Below are 23,666 nucleotides of genomic sequence, written 5' to 3' on the forward strand. Positions count from 1 at the left end.
TGTCCTGTTTACCAAGGTGGAGTATGACAGTATGTTGAGCCAAAACGATCCTGGTTCTGTCAAGACTCCTGCAGCCTCAGTATTGCCTGCACAGGTAAAGTCAAATAGTGACAAAGGTATGGTAGGTTCCCCAGGTTATAAATTTGATTTTGTAGGACGTGGGGAGGGAGTGAATACTAGTACTCCTTTACCTCCAAAGGGTAATGACTCTAGTGATTCTCCATTTTCAGGGCTGGGGGGAGGATATGGAGTTCCACTCACTCCACCACCTCAAAGAAGGGATACACACCTTTTACCTCAAGTTCCGAAAATCTCCACATTCTCTGGAGATGAATCACCTCAGCGTGGTGAAACCACATATGAGGGTTGGCGGTATGAGGTAAGGTGTTTAGCATCTGACAGCACCCTGTCAGAAGAGTTGATTCTCCAAGCCATCAGGAAGTCACTCAGGGGTATTGCTCGTCAGACACTTATACCATTAGGTCCTAGGGCAACTTTGTCTGAGATTTTAAGGAAACTAGACACCTTCTTTGGAAACGTAGCTTCTAATGAAGTTGTGTTACAGCAGTTTTACTCTGCTACACAGAAAGAAGGGGAGTCTGTCACCGCTTATGGGTGCAGACTCGAGGCACTGTTACAGCTCGCCATTAACAGTGGACATGTAAACTCTGCAGCCAGAGACGACATGCTCCGATCCAAATTTTGGACTGGCTTACGCTGTGACAAATTGAAAGGCCAGACGCGTCACAAGTATGACTCCATTAAGTCATATGACTTGCTGTTAAGGGAAGTCAGAGCGGTAGACCTGGAGCTTAACCCAGCTCAGAAGGCAACCAATAAGTCTAAAAAAGGCTAAAGCTCAGCATAACCCTGTACAAGTTTCAGAGAGTGACACGAAACTTGACAAGCTCACTAACCAGGTAAGTGCCTTAATGAGCAAAATCAAGGTCCTCGAAAAGAAGCTTGAGGGTAATGGTAAGTCTGGGGCAAACCAAAATAAAGGGAAGGCTGGACGCAGCGATGGGTACCAGAAACAGAATAAAGGTAATGCCCAGAAACCCTCAGCAGGAAAGTCTGAGCCAAAAGAGTAACCTCCCCTGTTGTAGGGCAGATGGGGGGATGGTGTAGTTAGGACAAGCCCGGATAACACTAATAGTACAGACAGTACTCTGTATGATAGAATGGTTGGTGGTTCTAATGTTGACCATATCATACTAGGGGGGAAGAAATATTCTGCTCTCATTGATAGTGGCTCTATGATCACTTGTGTCTCAGAGAAATGTTACAAATCTCTGAATCCTAAGCCTGTTCTGATGGATATCAAAGATTTTGATCTTAAAGTATTTGGAGCAGGTGGGTCTAAGTTACCATACTTAGGATATATTAGGCAGATATCACTATTCCATTTCTGTCTGATTGTGAATTTTGTGTACCTATTCTGGTAACACCAATGACCAACTATAACAGACAAGTTCCTGTGATTGTTGGCACAAATATAATTCGTATGTGTAGGGATATACAACAGACTGGCTCTGATTCTACATTTCCAGATGCCTGGCAGTCTGCTGTTGATAGTTTGTGTGTGTTAACAATCCCATGGTGGTGAAATCTGCCAATACATACCCAGTGTCCATAGGTCCAAACCAGGTAAAGACTGTCCATGGCTTGGTACGTAAGCATGGTGATTTTCGTACGGCTGTAACAGAACAGGGCAGTTCTCTGCAATCCGGAAACCTTGTTGTATGTCCAAGGGTAGTGTCACTTGAATGTGCACCTGGAAGACTTAAACGAGTACCAGTCCGGATCTGTAATCTGTCTACGGAGTCGATTACTATATCACCAAAATCGCCTCTCTGTAATCTCACAGATGTGAAGGTAATGGACAGGTGGTCCCCAGAACCCTCTAGTAAGGATACTGAATCCTCTAAGACTGAGGGGGAATGGTGGGACAAACTGGGGGTCTCTATTAATAGGGATAATCTCACTCCTGAGCAGTTGGAGAGAGCATATCAGGTACTGGGTAAGTGGCAACATATTTTCTCCACATCCCCAAAGGATTTAGGGAAGACAGACCTGGTGCAGCACGAGATTAAACTCTCAGACGATGTTCCATTTAAGGAACCGTATCGTCGTATTCCACCAGGAATGTATGAGGAAGTGAGACAACATCTTAAAGAGATGTTAGATTCTGACGCTATCAGAGAGTCTCACAGTCCCTACTGTTCGAATGTGGTCCTCGTTCGAAAGAAAGATGGGTCCCTGAGATTTTGCATTGATTTGCGTAAACTCAATGGGAAAACCATTAAGGATGCTTACACCCTACCTAGGGTGGAGGAAACCATGGACTCCCTTATTGGTTCGCGATACTTCAGTAAACTGGACTTGAGATCTGGTTACTGGCAGGTCGAAATCAAAGAGGAGGACAAGGCTAAGACAGCTTTTTCTGTCGGACCACTCGGTTTCTTTGAATGTAACCGCATGGCGTTTGGTCTAACTAATGCGCCTGCGACATTTCAGAGATTAATGCAAGCCTGTATGGGTGAGAGTCATCTTAAGGAATGTTTAATTTTCTTAGATGATATTCTCATATTTTCAGACACCTTTGAGGAACACCTCAAAAGACTGGAAGGTGTGTTTGAAAGGCTTGAGAAACACGGCTTAAAGCTGAAAGGGTCTAAGTGCGAGTTCTTTAAAACTCATGTGCGCTACCTGGGCCACATAGTTTCTGAGAAAGGAATTCAAACTGACCCAGAGAAACTTTCAGCATTAAAGACATGGCCGGAACCAGTCAATGTCAAAACCTTGCGTTCTTTTCTAGGTTTTACAGGGTACTACAGGAGGTTCATTAAGGATTATGCTAAAGTCATAAAACCTTTAAACGATCTCCTTGTTGGACACTGTACCCACAAAAATGTTAAGGGGCCAAAGAAAAAGATTCCCTGGGTATGGGGGGGTTGTCAACAGAAGGCTTTTGATACCATTGTTGGTCTTTTATCATCTCCACCAGTGTTAGCATATGCAGACTTTACTAAGCCTTTCATTGTTAACACGGATGCCTCAATAGAAGGTTTAGGTGCTGTACTGTACCAGAATCAAGGGGGCCATGAACGGGTAATAGCGTATGCTAGTCGAGGATTACGTCCCAGCGAGAGGAACTACCCAGCTCATAAGTTGGAATTTCTTTGTCTCAAATGGGCCCTCACTGACAAGTTCCATGATTACCTATATGGCAACACTTTTGAGGTACGTACAGATAACAACCCTCTAACCTATGTGACGACCACTGCAAAGCTGGACGCAGCAAGCCATAGGTGGTTAGCCTCACTCTCAAACTATAACTTTAAATTAGTCTATAGAGCGGGCCGTCTTAATGGGGACGCTGATGGGTTATCAAGGCGACCATATCAGCTAGAGGAAGTTTTCCCAGATGTTGTGAGAGCAGTTTCCTGTGCTTGTTTGACTACGAGAGAGGAATTGCCATTAGCTGAAACTGTGGTACTCTCAAACACATCATCCCTAGAACCAGAGAATGATACAGAGAATGACACTCTAGATATGGGTAATGTAAAACTCTCTGGTGTGGATTGGGAAAAACAACAGTCCTTAGATAAACATCTCAGGAGGGTTATACATTTTGTCAGGGAGGGGGTTCGACCTGATAAGAGTGTTCTGAGACACGAACCTGAGGAAGTGCGGCAGTATATGCGGGAGTGGCGGCTGTTTGAACTGCGAAAGGGCGTGTTGTATAGAAACACCACCATTGAAAATGACCCTATTCAGCAGCTAGTCATTCCTGAGGCATATAGAGAGAAGGTCCTCAGGGGAGTGCATGAAGATGTCGGTCATCAGGGACGTGACCGTACAAATTGGTTGGCAAAGCGTCGGTTTTTTTGGCCTGGCTTTGATGCCGAGGTAAATAGATGGGTCGAAAGCTGTGGTAGGTGTATTCGTAGAAAAACCCCTACTGTCCCAAAAGCAGAGTTGGTTAACATCCAAAGTTCTCGACCAATGGAACTACTCTGCATTGACTATTTGACCTTGGAAAGGTCAAAGGGGGGCTACGAAAATGTGCTGGTTATCACTGACCATTTCACCCGCTATGCCCAGGCAATTCCAACCAGGAACCAATTAGCGAGTACCACCGCCAGGGTGTTGTACGAACAGTTCATTGTCCACTACAGCTTTCCTGCCCGAATCCACAGTGACCAGGGTAGGAATTTTGAAAGCAAAGTTATTAAGGAACTTTGCAAGATAGCTGGAGTGGATAAAACGAGAACTACCCCTTACCATCCTATGGGCAATGGCATGGTCGAACGGTTCAACCAAACTTTGCTAAAAATGTTAGGTACAATGGAGGAAGAACAAAAATCCAATTGGAAATCTTACGTGGCTCCTCTTGTTCACGCATATAATGCTACAAAACATGAGACCACTGGATATTCCCCTCATTACCTAATGTTTGGTTGGCACCCAAGACTTAGTGTAGATGCATTTTTAGGCATCGATACAGATTCTGAGACTGTAGGGAGTCGCCAGAATTATGCCCAAAAGCTTAAGCGTCGGTTAGACTTTGCCTACAAAGCTGCCTCAGCTGAAAGCGATAGGAAGGGTAAGAGGTACAAAGATAGGTATGATAGGGGAGTTAGGGAAGCTACTCTAGAAGTAGGTGACCGGGTTCTGATGAGGAACGTAGGTATATGTGGCAAACAGAAATTAGCTGATAAATGGGCTAAGGATCCCTACATTATCCTTAGTATACCTAATGCTGATATGCCCGTATATAAGATCCGGAAAGAGTCAGGACAGGGACCTATTAAAACTGTGCATAGGAACCTGCTCCTCCCTTTCATGTGGCTACCTAGAACACAGGGTGCTGATGAACCAAGGGAGACAACTCGGAATCAGAATCCCGGGATACAGTTTGACGAGAGTTCCTCCTCCACTACTGACTCTGATAGCTCAGATGATGATGGAAGTCAATCACCCAGGTACGTCATTCCTGCGAGGAGACCCAGGCGCACTGTCGCTGGCGCGCAACGACCAGTGCAACCAAATACCTTTGGTACAGGGAATTCTCCGAAACAGGGTACCAGGGGTGTGTGTCGAAATTCTAACGCTGCAGGCATGCGCAGTGTTGGTCAGACACAAGACTCAGTTCCAGCTACAAGGTCCAGACGAGCCTGTAAACCTCCTAAGTTGTATGGAGAATGGCTCATGGAAACCTTGGTGCCATCAAATTCTGGGTCTGAGGTCTACGTTTAGACATTTAGAGCAGTGGGAGAATGTCATAGTGAGCAAGACCACTCCTGATTGTGAAAATTATATTTAATCTCTACAGCTACTAATGTGTATTACCTTATGGTTTACCATTTATTAAGTAGAATTGTAGCATAATTGCAATTTACATTCAATTATAATAAATGTTAGATTATATTCGCATCAGGAATGTTTTGTTTCACTTGGCAGAGGAGAAATTCGAATTAAGCTATAGATGCTGGATATTACCTTGGGACACTGGCCAAGGTGATAAATTTTGTAAATATTGATTTCTAATATTGGTAAAAAAAAATTCTGTTCAGTGAGCAGTGATCCTTTAATCCTTGTAGGTAGGGATTGCCCCAATCACTTGGATACTGGATACTGTACTGCTCATTGATTTTCCTATGAATATTTTAACTGTGATGTTTACCATTTGGTGATTTAAATGCCAGGAGTCATTTTCCTTTGCAGGGGAGAATGTCGCGGTGTTTAAATTCACCATATATATATAATATGTATTATATATGGTGTTTTAACTACATGCGCTGTGTATTGTCTTAATTTACATGTCCCTGTGTCTGTCTGAATTTACATGTCCCTGTGTCATGTAATGTCCTGTACATGTAAATCTGTGTGTGTAAGTTGTTATGATGACGTATGAGAGGCGAGTGAATGGATTGGTTGAGTGTGTCACATTGACCCTGCATGACCCTGTCCTTGCACGTGCACGCCCACCCTTGAGGAAGCGTGTCCGCACATTACGTGGAAATAGACACTGGACTGTACATGTGTGCTTTACGGCCACAGTACTAAAAGGTATGTTTATTTAATGTATAACTAGAAATAAAGTAATTAACTTATTCTTCACTATGCAATATAATTAATATACTTTATATAATCAAAACTTCTTTAAATAACTTGTCCATAAAGCTTTATATTATGTATAACAAAGGACCGCACGTGGTCGGTGAGGTTAGGGCAATGCATAGAGTCAAGTGACTGTAAATTAAATGTTATTTGTAAATATATGTAACTCGGAAATTAAAATACAATTTAATATTATAATATATTAAATAGATACCTGTTTATATTTTATACCTTACAGTATAAATATAGAAGATATAGTAGTCGGTTCATTTATGTGTCCCTATATATTGTCAGGTATTGTTCTTTTTATTTCAGGGTTATCTGTCTCCGTTTTTGTGTAAATAAACTTTCAACTGTTTATAGCTGTTGGATTATATTTATATATTCGTGAACCAACCCACATACTATCACTCTCGTGACAGTAGTTTACACTATCACACAGCAGTTAGCATTAGAACAATAGGAGACAATAGTCATGTTCGTAGCAACCCCCTAGCAATGGGTGATAGTGTATCTTTGACAGTACAAAATATTAACCGCCCAAAAACCAAAAAAGATGAGCACTCGTTTCTTTTTTGATGCCATCTTTGTTTTTTGAAGCAACGCTTCAAAATTTATCTGGAGCTGATTAGTAATAGTTTTGCCAAATAAGTCTGTTTAACAATTTTTATTTTTTTTAATTAAGGACGGAGCTTTCCGTTTACGCCTTTTCGCTTACCATCCAAGCGTTATATGTTGGTTATTATCAAGTCGTTGGTAATTAGGTGAACAGGAGACATGTGATTTCAAGCGTCTTTGTGACGTTGCTTATGTTGTAAAAAGACGATGGGACGAAACCAAATTTCATTGAGATTTATAAAAACGTGAAGATTTTAACAAATGCAGAAGACAAGACAAGAAGAATATTTCACTGAATGTTTATTATGAGTATTCTTTTTATAATGCAATGATAATAAGCGCTACTGAGTAGAAGCTGATATGCTATTTTACTACCAACGGTGAGTGTTCGACTCTTGCTAAAATATCAATAAATTAAAATGTTTCAATAGATTGCAAATACTTGAAACTAATTTTGTGTCTAGACTTTTGGTATGATAAAATAAATTTTATCTGCATTAGAAGGTGACAGTGCCTAGTGTCACACCTCGGATTATCACTGTCACCCAAGGCGAAGTCGAGGGTGACAGTAATATCCTGGGGTTGACACTAGGCACTGTCACCCTCTAATGCAGGTAGTATTTATATATTAATTCCTGTTGAGTGCTTCAACCTGAAATCAAACCCAGGTCTTTGATTTGATAAAAAGGCTGTACCATCTAAACCAAAGAAGCATGCTCTGTCAGCTGACATGACAGAGACCGTACTATGTTCAAACTACACCGAACTGCTCCTTTTATTCTACTCCCCTTGTTTCTTGAGAATTCCTAAATATCAACCCGAGACTCTCAAACCACCTTCCATGGATTATAGTTGATAGTTGGGCACCAATGTAGAAGAACAGGAGAAAATACACATTCTTCAGGAGTGCCTCAGCCAGGAATCAAGTGACAGTGCTTATTTAATTCTGTGTACCAGTCACATACACATTCCTGTGGAGCTCCTCAGCCAGGAATCAAGTGACAGGGCGTATTTAATTCTGTGTACCAGTCACATACACATTCCTGTGGAGCGCCTCAGCCAGGAATCAAGTGACAGGGCATATTTAATTCTGTGTACAAGTCACATTCATTATTATTTAGGTGCTATAATCAGCATATATACATACAGTATAATGCATGTACATACAGTATAATACATGTACATACAGTATAATACATGTACATACAGTATAATGCATGTACATACAGTATAATACATTATAATACATGTACATACAGTATAATACATGTAGTCCAAGAGGTGTGAAAACCTACATATAATACATGTATAAACAATCAAGTTCTTGTCGCTATATTTAAAAACTCTAATTCTATACCCTTATGGTGCAGTGCTTTTCAAGAGTCAAACAATGGAAAACACTTAAATTCCGAAAAGAAAAAAAAAGAAAATCACTGTTTAAGGTAGCAGTAACCAGTTAGACCGAATTACTATGGGTGAGATTTTTATTAAGTAGAAAGCCCCTGTTTTATTATATGCATAAAAAAAATGTATATGTGTGAAAATTGGTGAATTTAATCTAGAGACTTGTATGCAGGCTTCCCATTAACATAAAGAAATTCAAGAAAATGGGTTCGAGATTAATGGTTTAGAGGGTATCGCAATGTGCGTATAAAATGGAAAAACTCGATCAATACTGTAGCAGCAGAAATTGATAGCTGCGGTACCAGGTTAGATTGCTCAATAGTTTAATGTTATACCTATGTCCAAATAGGCTCATTTCGGCTATCACAGCAGTGATGTTTAAGTTTTAAAAAATCACACCTGTCCAAAATTGAAATTTGAATAACAATTGCAAATATGTATATTGAAAACATATGTACTTTTATATAGGTGTTATTTAAGGTTAAAAAGCTGTGGGTACATAATTAAAGCCTGCACATTATTTTGCTGAATTTTTCAAATCTATTGTCTTAACAAAAATATGTAACTTAATTGTGTTTTATTTATTATAATAAATTTCAAATGCCAAAACAAAATATGTACCTTATAATAATAAAGTATACAATTAATAGTTACAACTTTATTTTTTTACTGAACGAGGTGAGGGTCGAACCACTTAATATTTAAAGGTAGCAGTGTACAGTAAGACCGAATGGCCATTTTTATTAAGCAGAAAGCCCCTGTTTTATTATATGCATAAAAAATTCAAAAATGTATATGTCCTAAAATTGGTGAATTCAATCTAGAGAATTATATGCAAGCTTCACATTTGCATAAAGAAATTCCCCAAAATGGGTTCGAGATTAATGGTTTAGAGGATATCCCAATGTGCGTCTAAGATGGAAAAACTCAATACTGTAGCAGCAGAAATTGATAGCCAGGGTACGAGGTAAGATTGCACAAAAGTTTAATGATATACTAGCCCGAGATACTCTGGCCCTGACACCAGACTTAGACATCATAACAGATAGATGTCTGGCGTAGGGCCAGAGCGCAGTAGTACTCGAAAACCTGGAATAAGCCGACACCGTTTGGTATCGGGTCAGGTCATCTCCGATTCAGACTGACCACCGAGAAGCATCACTAACCTTAGTCTATTAAACAAATGAATATTATATCTACCCCAATAAAGCAATTCGTCGAGATTAAAGGTGATTTGCATACTTCAAGAAAATGGCGATGACGACGAGGGAAATTTAAAGTTGCGGAAAAGAAACTACTGTGTTGACACTATAGAACGTGCATATGTGATGAAATTGATGACTATGAGTAGATAAATTATTCATTTGTTGAAAAGACCAAGGTAAATGGCGATTCTCGGTGGTAATATTCTGTAAGAAGTCTGAATCGGAGATGACCTGGCCCGATACAAAACGGTATCGGCTTATTCTAGGTTTTCGAGTACTACTGCGCTCTGGCCCTACGCCAGACATCTATCTGTTATAATGTCTAAGTCTGGTGTCAGGACCAGAGTATCTCGGGCTAAATGATATACCTATGTCGAAATAGGCTCAGTTCCGCTATCACGGCAGTGATGCTTGGTTTTAAACTGTGTTCAAGAAAATAAAATCTCCCAGAGGGGGTGTAATTTTGGGTTGAAAATCCCTATTTTTAGCATTTTTCAAAAAAAAAAACAAATTTGGTTACCATGGTTTTTACAGGCTCACAACACCACAAAAAGCAGACTTGTCCAAAAATGAACTCTGCATAACAATTGCAAATGTTGTGTAGATTAAAAATATATATACTTTGATATAGATGTCATTTAAGGTTAAAAAGCTGTGTGTACATAATTAAAGCCTGCACTTAATTTGGTGAATTTTTCAAATCTACTGAAGAGCTGGTTTTAATCAGATTGTGTACACTGCCACCTTAAAAGCCATAGGGATGTTCTAACTAGAATTACCTCCCCTTTGCTTGATGTTGCTATGGCATGGAATTTAGAAATGGCGTCCTAGTCTTCGTTCTCTCGATCACTTCAGACATGTTGAGGGATGTTGTGATATATTTAAACTCAATATAACATACTTATTGTGTTTCCTTAGAATAATATTGTGTATGCATGCTTTTTTAACATTATCGTCGTTGCAAAAAGTGAATTTATTTTCTATTTTGCGACGATAATATCAACCGGAAGTGGATTTTCCTTGAGTACGTTTCATTGTTTTCACCGTTCGATCACTAAAGATGGCGAAAGTAACGATGGCAATGGATTCTGTAAGTGTTAAGAATAATGCGTCTTGTTCATTAATATGACCCTGATCGTTACAAACTAGTACCTGTATGGGAAAGACGTCAGTTGACAGTTTTCATTTATGACGTTAGACCAATTTGCGCACGTTTATCTTTTGTTTATAATTACTTTTTTGTAATACAATTTTTATATTGTAGGTAAAAAGTATTCCTTCATCGGGAACTTGGACCTGGAAAGATGACACTAACTCTTTGGAATTCATTAGGTAATGGACTAAATCATATTCTCATTATTTAATCATTTTGCTGGCATCTGAGGTTCTGTGGTGTAGTGGTTATCACGTCTGCTTTACACGCAGAAGGTCGCGAGTTCGAACCTCGCCAGAACCTTGGCTTATGTTTTAGTAATTTTAAGTACGATTTGGTGAAAAAAATAGTACATTGAAATAATAAAAAGAAGTTAAACATTCTTTTCCAAATAGAAGTTTCAAATAGAAAATGAAAAAGGCATTCATGAAATGGATAAAATCAAAGAAATCTTAACCAAACTAGATTCTGAATTCATTAAAATCATTTTCTTTGTTAAAAATTTATTTTATAATTGTGTACCTTTCTTGCTTTGATTTTATGTGTAAATGGTTTAGGTGATTTGTGACCTTTACATATTTTGCAGTAATAATCCTAATGCTGACAGACAAGATAAACGGCGGCGAGCAAAAGAGGGAAATAAAAAGATGGACAGGTAAGGAACTGTGGATAAATGCTTAATGGCAAACAAGCAGTGTTCTCCCTAAAGGATATTTTCCAGCTGGTCCTAAGGACTGGCTGACCCTAAAAGTTACTGGTCCTGATCGACTGAAAGTTACTGGTCCTTACAAAAGTTACAATTCATCCTTGTAGTTTTATATACTAGCAAATTAAAAAAAATATTCCGTCTTTGCATATTACAGAGTTATTGTTATATCATTATTTTGTGAGAGCCATTCACATACATGCCATATTTTTCTAGGGGTGGAGAGGGAGATTGTTGACCATTTTAAGGGATTTTGGTCTCAAAAGAGGGAGGTATACGCGCGACATATATGAATAAATTAAATATCTACTTTTTTATGATGAAATTCTGCATTCATATTGAATTTTACTGGAAAAAAACCAGAATCGTTACAGTAGTATTCAAAATGTAATTTAATCTGAGAGAGAAAAAAAAGTAAATTTCTTTTTAATTTTATTCATTTAAATTCAGTTACTACTGATTATTTTTTATTATTAATATATTTTTTTCTAAAAATAAATTCACACAGAAATTCTAAAAAAATAATACTTTTTCCATTTTTAAAAACGTGGTTATTAGGAAATCCGGAAATTCTATAAAATCCGGATCATCTATTACAATTACCCAAAATGGCGGCCATTACGATTGCAAAGTTTGTGACATCCATCAAATACAGATAGGCCTATTTAACATTAAAAACGTGAGTAAATCATTCACAGTTGTAAGCAGTATTTGTTTTGTTGTAATGCTCACTAGCTGTAGTCATAAAAATTATTGAAAGGCCAGCTGATTGTTTTCTAGGCGGCCAATCGGCTGCTTGACTTCAGTTTACGTAATACACAGACGTGAGTGAAAGTGACACCACAAGCCAAGATTCACGTGTTTTCTCTGAAACGTATGATGTTAGACTCGCAAACACATGACGTCACAATCAATACCTACCTGCAAGTGCAGATAACTCAAAATAATATTTGTAATATGCAAATTTGGAATACAGTTTTACTAACAAAAATATCCACATATCTGTTTTAGCATCGTGCGCTCTCAATAAAGTTGACTGAAAACCAGAATATCACAAATAATTTGTTTTGTACAGTTTGATCTTCAACCTTTCCAAAATGCTACTGTTATTTTTGTTTTATCTTTAGTAGTCTATCAGAACTGGACCAAAAAGTTACCGGTCAAAGGACCAGTTGCATGGCAAAAATTATAAAGATAAAGATATAAAGTTGCCGGTCACGGGCAGACGGACAGGCATTAATTTTGAATGCTGCAAACAAGGATTTATAAGTGAGAAGGATTTATCACTCTGGGTTTTGGACGAATATGTCGCAAGAGCTTTTGTGTTTGTGCACTGAACATGACACTGGGTGACGACTGATTTTCCTTTGATATCCGCTGGGGGAACCTTTAATGTAGCTTGCGGGTGCCAGACTTACCGTCTTACTTTCAGAAGCGGGCTGTCAATTCATGAGCTGTCATATTATTTTAAATGGAAATTTAAGACATTTAAAATCTAAATCTTCTAAATCTTCCATTCTTAAAGCAAGTTCTAAACAATATGAAATTTAATAAACTTTACATTGGTGTTTATTTTGACACGATAAGACAAGTATTTGTTAAGAAAAATGTTTTTTTTATTTCTGGTTCATAGGCGTCTCGGGTGGTGTTAAGTAGTGTAAAGATACAGTGACAAATCCTTCTCACTCATATATCCTTGATGGCAAATAAGTAGAAATGTCATGGAATGGTAAAACATTGTGACAACTGTAACAGTTGTCTTCTCCTGTTAAAGGACTGTAATATGTATTGATACTGTTATAGTGTTATACTAACAATTTCTTATCTGAACCAGAGTGGCTTCAAGTGTTGGTAAACCAGGAATGAGAGGTCGCAACCAGAAAGGCAACCAGGCTAAATCTCCTCACCCAGCTTTAAAACAGAAAAACAATCAAACAACAGTTACAATGGACTATGTCAAAAGTAAGTCAAACGACAGTTACATTGGACTATGTAAAAAGTAAGTCAAAACACAGTTACAATGGACTTTGTCAAAAGTAGGTCAAACAACAGTTACATTGGACTTTGTCAAAAGTAGGTCAAACAACAGTTACAATGGACTATGTCAAAAGTAATCCAAACAACAGTTACAATGGACCTTGTCAAAAGTAGGTCAAACAACAGTTACAATGGACTATGTCAAAAGTAAGTCAATCAACAGTTACAATGGACTATGTCAAAAGTAAATCAAAACACAGTTACAATGGACTTTGTCAAAAGCAGTTCAAAGTTACAATGGACTTTGTCAAAAGTAGGTCAAACAATAGTTACAATGGACTATGTCAAAAGCAAGTCAATCAACAGTTACAATGGACTATGTCAAAAGTAATCCAAACAACAGTTACATTGGACTTTGTTAGCTGCAATATTGTAGCTCAAAAGACTTTTAGACAGAAAATGGTGTCGTCTTTAGAGCTACAATTGGTGCCTATTACTGCTAATGGAGCAAAATAATGATTATACAAACCATTATAAAACGTTTCTTTGCATTTTAACATACTTTTTTTTATATCGCTTACCTACTAGGGAATAAAACTGAACTATATAAAATATCCAATTCTTATCATTCATTATTGTTTTTACATAAAACATATGAAGGTCTTTCTGACGGAAATTTATACGGCAAGTCCACAAGTTGTGAATTTGACGTCTTGTGAGCGGTACGGTATATATTAAGAATGGTAGTTATGTTTGTTTTAGACAGAAATAATATGTAAATGCATGTATACGCTTAATATAATTGGAAATCTACAAAAAAGTATAGAAAACTGTGCCCGAGTGATTTTCGGAGGCAGTGCTCCACTACGACACATAGGGACCAATTCGTACCCGGCCGTAAGATATAGTAGGCCGGGTACGTATATTCGTTCTAGACTTTGTGAAAGGTACGTCAAAGTTACAATGGTCTATGTCAAAAGTAAGTCAAACAACAGTTACAATGGACTATGTCAAAAGTAAGTCAAACAACAGTTACAATGGACTATGTCAAAAGTAAGTCAAACAAGTTTCATTGAACTATGTCAAAAGTAGGTCAAATATATGTTTAAGCACAGCTAATCTTGCTCTAGCCACAGAATGGTATAAAAGACCTATTGACTGTCATCCTTATCAAATAATCACTGTTTAATTGGTACACCAAATTATCTGGTCATGGTTATTTTGTAAAGAAATGACAACATATAATGGCTTAAGAAACACCTTTTTTAACCAATATAGTATAATTATATTTTTTTTCAGCTGTAGCCCTTGGTATGTTGTCTGTTCAAGCCAGTGAAGGTATTCCTGAAACATTTGAAGGTATACTCAAGTAAGTATTAGCCGTAACATTTTAACAAAATGTTGTTAGAAATTATCAACTCTAATCATAATACACAGATGAGTTTGAAAATCTATGTTTGTCAAGCAATGAAATTAAATTCTAATGTATTTTAGTACAACATTGACCTTCGTGTTTATCAGTACTAATGACCTTGACCTTTGTGTCTATCAATACCAATCGTTTTAACCAATGTGTTAATCAGCATTCAATTTGAATTAACTTGATCTACTTGTTTCCAGTACCAATGACCTTGACCTTTGTCTTTCCAGTATTCAATTAAGTTGTCATTTATGTTTACTTGTAACAATGTATTAAATTTACCTTTGAATTTATTAATTTCAATTAATGTGACCTGTAATGTTTTTCAGTACTGATGAATTTGACCTTTGTGTTTTTCAGTACTGATGAATTTCACCTTTGTGTTTTTCAGTACTGATGAATTTGACCTTTGTGTTTTTCAGTACTGATGAATTTGACCTGTTCCTGATGCATTTACTCAACTACTTCCACTGCTTTTTTGACAAGTTGCTGCAGGAACACAAAATCAACACCACAACCTACATGTAAGATACACTTATATTTAACTTCTGTAACTACTCATTAAAACAGTTCTTTTACCAATACACACTTTACATCAGAACAGATCTTTATATTTTACATTTCAATTTTGATAGAAATAAAATGGTGCAATTCCTAAACTTCTGAAGACTTATATTAAAAATCTTGTATAATCGATGTTTACTACAATACAATATATTGTGTTTGACAATCTGTAATTCAGTGAACCTAGCTTGTCCGAGAAGAAAGCGTTTGAGGAATCGCTTGTGAAGATAGAGAAAACTGAGAAATTACTGGGCCAGGCCTATTGTGTGCTGGAGTTAGGCTTAGGTTTGGAGGATCACCACCACATGGCCTGTGGAAAGTAAGTAGGATTGACACCTCTAACTTTAACAGAAATATTGCCTGTGGAAAGTAAGTAGGATTGACATCTCTAACTTTAACAGAAATATTGCCTGTGGAAAGTAAGTAGGATTGACATCTCTAACTTTAACAGAAATATTGCCTGTGGAAAGTAAGTAGGATTGACATCTCTAACTTTCACATAAATATTGCCTGTGGAAAGTAAGTAGGATTGACATCTCTAACTTTCACATAAATATTGCCTGTGGAAAGTAAGTAGGATTGACATCTCTAACTTTCACATAAATATTGCCTGTGGAAAGTACGTAAGATTGACATCTCTAACTTTCACATAAATATTGCCTGTGGAAAGTAAGTAAGATTGACATCTCTAACTTTCACATAAATATTGCCTGTGGAAAGTACGTAAGATTGACATCTCTAACTTTCACAGAAATATCACCTGTGGAAAGTAAGTAAGTAAGATTGACATCTCTAGATTTATAGCCTTGTGTCTGTCTGTCACACATTCAGTGCCATTATCCATGCAATAACTGCAACAAATGTGAGCAGATTTGTTTCTCAAACTCAGTAACAAGTTTTATCAAATAATTTACAATAATCAACAAGCAGCTATCTATAGACTGACATTCATGTTGTTGTATCTAAAAATGAAAATATCAAAATGGGCTCATTACTGGGTCAATGTACCATAAGTGCACAAGTGTCTGGTTGATAAGTAAACACACACTCAATATGTTTGTCCCCAATTTAAATGATTTCACACTCAATATGTCTGTTGGTTAAGAAATCAATATGAAATAACTGTTTTTTTATTGGTTTTGTTTTAAGATCTCGAGTGTCTTCTACCCTAAAAGACAGAGGGATGTTTGAGGTAAGTTAGTGTAGCTGACTATCGGTATCCCTAGACATTGATTATAGTTATCTGCCTTTGAGAAATAGCAGTTATTCATCTCCTTCCGGAAAATAGTTTGCACTGTGTCCGTCTGTCCATCCATCTGACCTTGTCTGGGCTCTATTTCCTATACTATAATCTAATGGTAAACATGGTGTGTGGTCCAGCTAGGAAACACTGTGTGCCATACCGTAAATTTGGATATTTTGGATGGTGTCATATTTTGGCTTCTTTGGCTTGGGTATGAAAGTGCTAAAATTTAACACACCACAATTACTTAGTATTTATTTATTAGGTCATATAATAAAGTCATCGTGATTCGTCCGTCGTCGTCCGCCGTGAGCCATGCGCCGTCCGTCGTGTGTAAACTTTTTCCTTTAAAACGCTACTCCTCCTTAACCACTTAGGGGATTTCATCTATATTTGGTGTGAAGCATTATTGGGGAAGGACAATCATATTCTATATAAATGAGCTTGGTCCAACCCCTAGGGGCTGAGGGGTGGGGCCCCAAAAGGGCAAATTTTCTTATTTTAAGCTTTAAAATCCTACTCTTCCTTCATCCTTGGGTTGATTTCATCCATATTTGGTGTGAAACATCATTAGGGAAGGATAGTCATATTTTATATAAATGAGCCTGGTCCGACCCCGAGGGGCTGAGGGGTGGGGCCCCAAAAAGGGCAAATTTTCTTAATTTTAGCTTTAAAATCCTACTCCTCCTTCATCCTTGGATGGATTTCATCCATATTTGGTGTGAAACATTATTGGGGAAAGACAATCATATTTTATATAAATGAGCTTGGTCCGACCCCTAGGGGCTGAGGGGTGGGGCCCCAAAAGGGCAAATTTTCTTATTTTAAGCTTTAAAATCCTACTCCTCCTTCATCCTTGGGTTGATTTCATCCATATTTGGTGTGAAACATCATTAGGGAAGGATAGTCATATTTTATATAAATGAGCCTGGTCCGACCCCTAGGAGTCATATTTTATATAAATGAGCCTGGTCCGACCCCTAGGGGCTGAGGGGTGGGGCCCCAAAAAGGGCAAATTTTCTTAATTTTAGCTTTAAAATCCTACTCCTCTTTCATCCTTGGATGGATTTCATCCATATTTGGTGTGAAACATTATTGGGAAAAGACAATCATATTTTTTTATAAATGAGCTTGGTCCGACCCCTAGGGGCTGAGTGGTGGGGCCCCAAAAGGGCAAATTTTCTTATTTTAAGCTATAAAATCCTACTCCTCCTTCATCCTTGGGTTGATTTCATCCATATTTAGTGTGAAACATCATTAGGGAAGGACAGTCATATTGTATATAAATGAGCTTGGTCCGACCCCTAGGGTCAGAGGGGCAGGGCCCCAAAAGAGCAAATTTTCTTAATTTAAGCTTTGAAATCCGAATCCTCCTTCATCCTTGAATGGGTTAATACCATATATGGATGAAGGGCTACCAAGTTTGTTCAACAAATGACCTTTACCTATTTCAGAAACTTACATATTCAAAAAAAAGTTCCTTGTATTGCTTATATTAATTGTTAACCACTCCATTATACTGTGACTGTTGTTTTGTGCCATGAGTCAGATGACCGTTAAGGCCCTTGGGCCTCTTGTTTATTTGTATATCAATTAAGATCAATACATCTACATGCTATTTATCACTTATGTGAACAAGTAGCCACGGGTAAGTTACTCAATCACATGATGTAAGCATACTTTAAAGGTGTGTTCTGTCAACATGTGACAAAAGGACCGATGAAACAAGTAAATCTTCACAGATTTTTATCTTTCATTCAGATAAGAGTTTTGCTCCAATTACAGAACATGGGAAAACGCCAAATTTAAACACACCAAAATTCAACCACCCTATTTTGATACTAAAACGCCAAATTTCCAGATGCCAAAATATCCCAATTTACAGTATACCAAAACCAGGACCTGACTTTTGACCTCAGTTCAACAAAAAGCTTGTCCAGTCTTTATACTTGGTATGTTGGTCAACTTAGATGAGACGGTATGTCACAAACCAAAACCAGGTCACTGGGACCTATATTTTGACCTTTGACTCAATTTCAATTCAATGAAATATTTATTGGTTACATTGTAGACCCTTTGCTCTTCTGCACCTATGCTATCCTAATATGGTTGTACACATTATATATTTTATTGGTTGTATACATTATATATTTTATTGGCTGTATACCTTATACATTTTATTGGTTGTGTACATTATATATTTTATTGGTTGTATACATTATGTATTTTATTGGTTGTATACATTATGTATTTAATTGGTTGTATACATTATGTATTTTATTGGTTGTATACATTATGTATTTTATTGGTTGTATACATTATACATTTTATTGGTTGTGTACATTATAATATATTTTATTGGTTGTGTACTTTATGTATTTTATTGGTTGTATACATTATGTATTTTATTGGTTGTATACACTATGTATTTTATTGGTTGTTTACATTATATATTTTATTAGGGTCAGGATGACCTATAGTCATCATGTTTCGTCCGTCGTCGTCCGCCGTGCGGTGTGCTTTAACTTTTCACAATTTTAACTTCTTCTCAAGTTCTACAGGTGCGATTTGGCTGAAACTTGCATAAAATGATCCTGACATGGTCCTGACAAAGTGTTGTTATTTTTCGGGTCGATCTGAAATCCAAGATGGCCGCCATCTTGAAAACACATTTTGAACTTCTTCTCAAGTTCTACAGGTGCGATTTGGCTGAAACTTGCATGAAATGATCCTGACATGGTCCCGACAAAGTGTTCTTATTTTTTAGATCGATCCAAAATCCAAGATGGCCACCACAGCCGCCATCTTGAAAACATATTTTGAACTTCTTCTCAAGTTCTACCGGTGCGATTTGGCTGAAACTTGCATGAAATGATCCTGACATGGTCCTGAAAAAGTGTTGTTATTTTTCGGGTCCATCCGAAATCCAAGATCGCCGCCCAGCCGCCATCTTGAAAACACATTTTGAACTTCTTCTCAAGTTCTACCTGTGTGATTTGGCTGAAACTTGCATGAAATGATCCTGACATGGTCCTGAAAAAGTGTTGTTATTTTTCGGGTCGATCCAAAATCCAAGATGGCCGCCACAGCCGCCATCTTGAAAACACATTTTGAACTTCTTCTCAAGTTCTAACGGTGCGATTTGGCTGAAACTTGCATGAAATGATCCTGACATGGTTCGGACAAAGTGTTGTTATTTTTCAGGTTGAATTAAAATCAAAGATGGCCACCACAGCCGCCATCTTGAAAACATATCTTGAACTTCTTCTCAAGATATACAGGTGCGATTTGGCTGAAACTCGCATGAAATGATCCTGACATGGTCCTGACAAAGTGTTGTTACATCTCTGGTTGATCCCAAATCGAAGATGGTTACCATTTCACGATATCTAATTAATTTCCTATATGATTATTGCCAAGGTAATCAGATGACCGTTAAGGCCCCTGGGCCTCTTGTTGGTTGTATACATTATGTATTTTATTGGTTGTATACATTATATATTTTATTGGTTGTGTACATTATATATTTTATTGGTTGTATACATTATGTATTTTATTGGTTGTATACATTATATATTTTATTGGTTGTATACATTATACATTTTATTGGTTGTATACATTATATATTTTATTGGTTGTGTACATTATGTATTTTATTGGTTGTATACATTATATATTTTATTGGTTGTATACATTATACATTTTATTGGTTGTATACATTATGTATTTTATTGGTTGTATACATTATACATTTTATTGGTTGTGTACATTATATATTTTATTAGTTGTATACATTATGTATTTTATTGGTTGTTTACATTATATATTATATTGGTTGTATACACTATGTATTTTATTGGTTTTACACATTATACATTTTATTGGTTGTATACATTAGGCCAAACAAAATTAATTAGTTGGTTCTCAGGCCACTTTTTTTCAAATTAGATGAGGGAGGGAGGGCTTTTTTTTTTTCTTTTTTATTGTAGAAAAAAGAGACGAGGGATTTTTTTTTTTTTTTTTTTTAATTTCCCAACACAATAGGAGGTAAAATTCACGAAAGTTTCAATTCAAAAGGATTTTGTAACAGCAAATTATCAATACCTTGTTAAATACAACACGTTTGTTGTTGACAACGGTGGTATCCTCGGGGTAGGGCTCCGGTAATGACAGTTTCCGAGCGGCCGCGAAAAGCACATCAAAAGCATTTCGTTTACGGTTCCCACTATCACCCGTTTCGTCATGATCACGGTATTCAGGTTTTGTTAGGGTGCATGCACCATCAATAATGTCATATCGGATGTAACGGCGGAATGCTGTGACAGTCTCCCCAACCTTCATCATTACTTGATCGAATCCAGACACTTTGCTCTGACCGATTGACGCCGTCATTTTGTTCAGCATCAGTTTCTCGGGAAAAGTCCAATCTTAGGGTCCTTATGTGCCCTCCTTCAATGATTTGAAGAGTTCGGTCAAAGTACAAGCATCGGAGAATCCACCGATAATGTTCCATGGCAGTACGACCGTGGAACCGTGCTGAATGTGGACAGATACCAGCGACATTACGTTTTGCATATCACTTTGGCGCTTGGAACATTCATTCACTAGTATTGCAGACAAACGTTTAAGAGATGTGCCGCTAAAACTGCCGGAGACGGACACTTTTTTACGAGAGCAACCTCGTGCGTTTGCCAATCAAAATCACGTTGGCGCTTGGAATACTCGTAGTGTGAATGCAGACAAGCGTTTTTAAGATGTGATGTCTAAAATCGTATAAAAACACGGATGCGGACATTTTTTTCCGGAATTTTGGTCCACGCATACAATCTTTTTTTTTTTTTTTTACTTTTACAATAAAATCGGCAATGCGGGGCTTAAAAATGATATGCGCGCGGGCCTGAGAACCAACTAATTAATTTTTTTTGGCCTTATGTATTTTATTGGATGTATACATTATACATTTTATTGGTTGTATACATTATATATTTTATTGGTTGTATACATTATGTATTTTATTGGTTTTACACATTATACATTTTATTGGTTGTATACATTATGTATTTTATTGGTTGTATACATTATACATTTTATTGGTTGTATACATTATACATTTTATTGGTTGTATACATTATGTATTTTATTGGTTTTACACATTATACATTTTATTGGTTGTATACATTATGTATTTTATTGGTTGTATACATTATACATTTTATTGGTTGTATACATTATGTATTATATATTTTATTGATTATATTTTAGACCCTTTACTCTTTCTGCGCCTATGCTGTCCACATATCATTTAGGAGGAAAGACTTCACAGTTATCAAAAAGGAGATTGGACGGTGAGTGTCATCCTATGCAGATTTATTGGTAGAAATCTTCAGTAGTTCAGTAGGTGCTGACTTATCTACAACGTTCCTCAACTTTTATAGAATGTCTATCAGAGATATAAATTGATTTAATATCCTCCTCCATATGTAGAGTTATACAAAATCACAAACACTTGTGAATGTTATTAATCTTGTCTAGTACAATGTATTCATTTTGAATTGGAAACCTACATTTGTATTATAAGTATTGAGTACACTTGTATTTCATTTTTAGAATCTTGCGGTCTGACACTTTCAATCCTGCAAAGCAAGTAAAGAAGTTACCTGAAGGAAGACAAGGTATGACCACAATATGTTTGTTAGATCTAGGACCTTGGTCACATTGTTTACCTTCATCAGACTACCATCTTCAAACACTTGTTAAATAAGGTGTCAGTAAAATACATAACATTATCATCAATAATCAGTGATGTAATACAGCAAAATGGCATTGTACTGGATCATCTGTATTTATTTGGTGAGCCACAGGTCATTCCCTATCATTTGGTGAGCCACAGGTCATTCCCTATCATTTGGTCAGCCACAGGTCATTCCCTATCATTTGGTCAGCCACAGGTCATTCCCTATCATTTGGTCAGCCGCAGGTCATTCCCTATCATTAAAGATTTTAAGTCTTATTTCACTCTCCAATGATTCTCTCTTTCAGCTGTCAGTTACCATAAAATCGCTGCAGGTGAGTGTTCCTTTGTTTAGTCTGGACAATTGGCTACATTTTCTTGGTGTTATACGATTTTTAAATTTAATATTAAAGATACACTTCAATACCACTTTCCGTTGAGTAGAGCTTTCTTTTCCATCCACATTTGAAACACTTCATTATATTAAAATATATATTTTTCAGCTTTCAGACATTTACACTAAAAACCAATACTTTTATTGTAGCTTTACGTGATGCTAAGAATAAGAAGTTTAGAAGGTTCAGAAAGCAGTTTATAAACAGAGATGAGAAAGATGAAAGTACTGAAACAAAGGAAGAACAGCCGACAGGATCTATCAGTAAGATGACTCCAGCGGAGTACCGCAGACTTCAGCCGTAAGTCTATAGTACCACAGTCTCAGCCATGATAATGTATTTAGATCTATCAGTAAGATGACTCCATCGGAGTACCGCAGACTTCAGCCGTAAGTCTATAGTACCACAGTCTCAGCCATGATAATTTATTTAGATCTATCAGTAAGATAACTCCAGCAGAGTACCGCAGACTTCAGCCGTAAGTCTACCATCGGAGTACCACAGACTTCAGCCGTAAGTCTATAGTACCACAGTCTCAGCCATGATAATGTATTTAGATCTATCAGTAAGATGACTCCAGCGGAGTACCGCAGACTTCAGCCGTAAGTCTACCATCGGAGTACCACAGACTTCAGCCGTAAGTCTATAGTACCACAGTCTCAGCCATGATAATTTATTTAGATCTATCAGTAAGATAACTCGAGCAGAGTACCGCAGACTTCAGCCGTAAGTCTACCATCGGAGTACCGCAGACTTCAGCCGTAAGTCTATAGTACCACAGTCTCAGCCATGATAATTTATTTAGATCTATCAGTAAGATGACTCCATCGGAGTACCACAGACTTCAGCCGTAAGTCTATAGTACCACAGTCTCAGCCATGATAATGTATTTAGATCTATCAGTAAGATGACTCCAGCGGAGTACCGCAGACTTCAGCCGTAAGTCTATAGTACCACAGTCTCAGCCATGATAATGTATTTAGATCTATCAGTAAGATGACTCCAGCGGAGTACCACAGACTTCAGCCGTAAGTCTACCATCGGAGTACCACAGACTTCAGCCGTAAGTCTATAGTACCACAGTCTCAGCCATGATAATGTATTTAGATCTATCAGTAAGATAA

The 23,666-nt window shown here is 37.3% G+C and overlaps 1 protein-coding gene and 1 non-coding gene across 6 annotated transcripts in view; both read left to right on the top strand.

Moving 5' to 3' along the window:
* The first annotated feature begins 10,133 nt into the window (after nucleotides 1–10,133).
* LOC138319422 (protein phosphatase 1 regulatory subunit 36-like) overlaps nucleotides 10,134–23,666 on the top strand; it is a 54,504-nt gene continuing 40,971 nt past the window's right edge. For 4 of the 5 annotated variants that reach the window (XM_069262567.1, XM_069262568.1, XM_069262569.1 and 1 more), the window contains exons 1-12: nucleotides 10,134–10,443; nucleotides 10,618–10,685; nucleotides 11,093–11,161; nucleotides 13,047–13,174; nucleotides 14,489–14,558; nucleotides 15,032–15,133; nucleotides 15,352–15,492; nucleotides 16,323–16,365; nucleotides 21,679–21,761; nucleotides 22,024–22,088; nucleotides 22,456–22,482; nucleotides 22,692–22,842. In XM_069262567.1, the coding sequence (XP_069118668.1) occupies nucleotides 10,414–10,443; nucleotides 10,618–10,685; nucleotides 11,093–11,161; nucleotides 13,047–13,174; nucleotides 14,489–14,558; nucleotides 15,032–15,133; nucleotides 15,352–15,492; nucleotides 16,323–16,365; nucleotides 21,679–21,761; nucleotides 22,024–22,088; nucleotides 22,456–22,482; nucleotides 22,692–22,842 (977 nt within the window). In that variant the 5' untranslated portion in view covers nucleotides 10,134–10,413. Of the gene's footprint in view, nucleotides 10,444–10,617; nucleotides 10,686–11,092; nucleotides 11,162–13,046; nucleotides 13,175–14,216; nucleotides 14,243–14,488; nucleotides 14,559–15,031; nucleotides 15,134–15,351; nucleotides 15,493–16,322; nucleotides 16,366–21,678; nucleotides 21,762–22,023; nucleotides 22,089–22,455; nucleotides 22,483–22,691; nucleotides 22,843–23,666 lie in introns of those variants that run through there. The other variant, XM_069262570.1, reaches the window with a different exon arrangement.
* Nucleotides 10,737–10,809, top strand: Trnav-uac (transfer RNA valine (anticodon UAC)). Its single transcript has one exon. It is a non-coding gene; the product is annotated as a tRNA-Val (tRNA).

This window comes from Argopecten irradians, chromosome 3, assembly GCF_041381155.1.
Source record: "Argopecten irradians isolate NY chromosome 3, Ai_NY, whole genome shotgun sequence".
Lineage (NCBI taxonomy): Eukaryota > Metazoa > Mollusca > Bivalvia > Pectinida > Pectinidae > Argopecten > Argopecten irradians.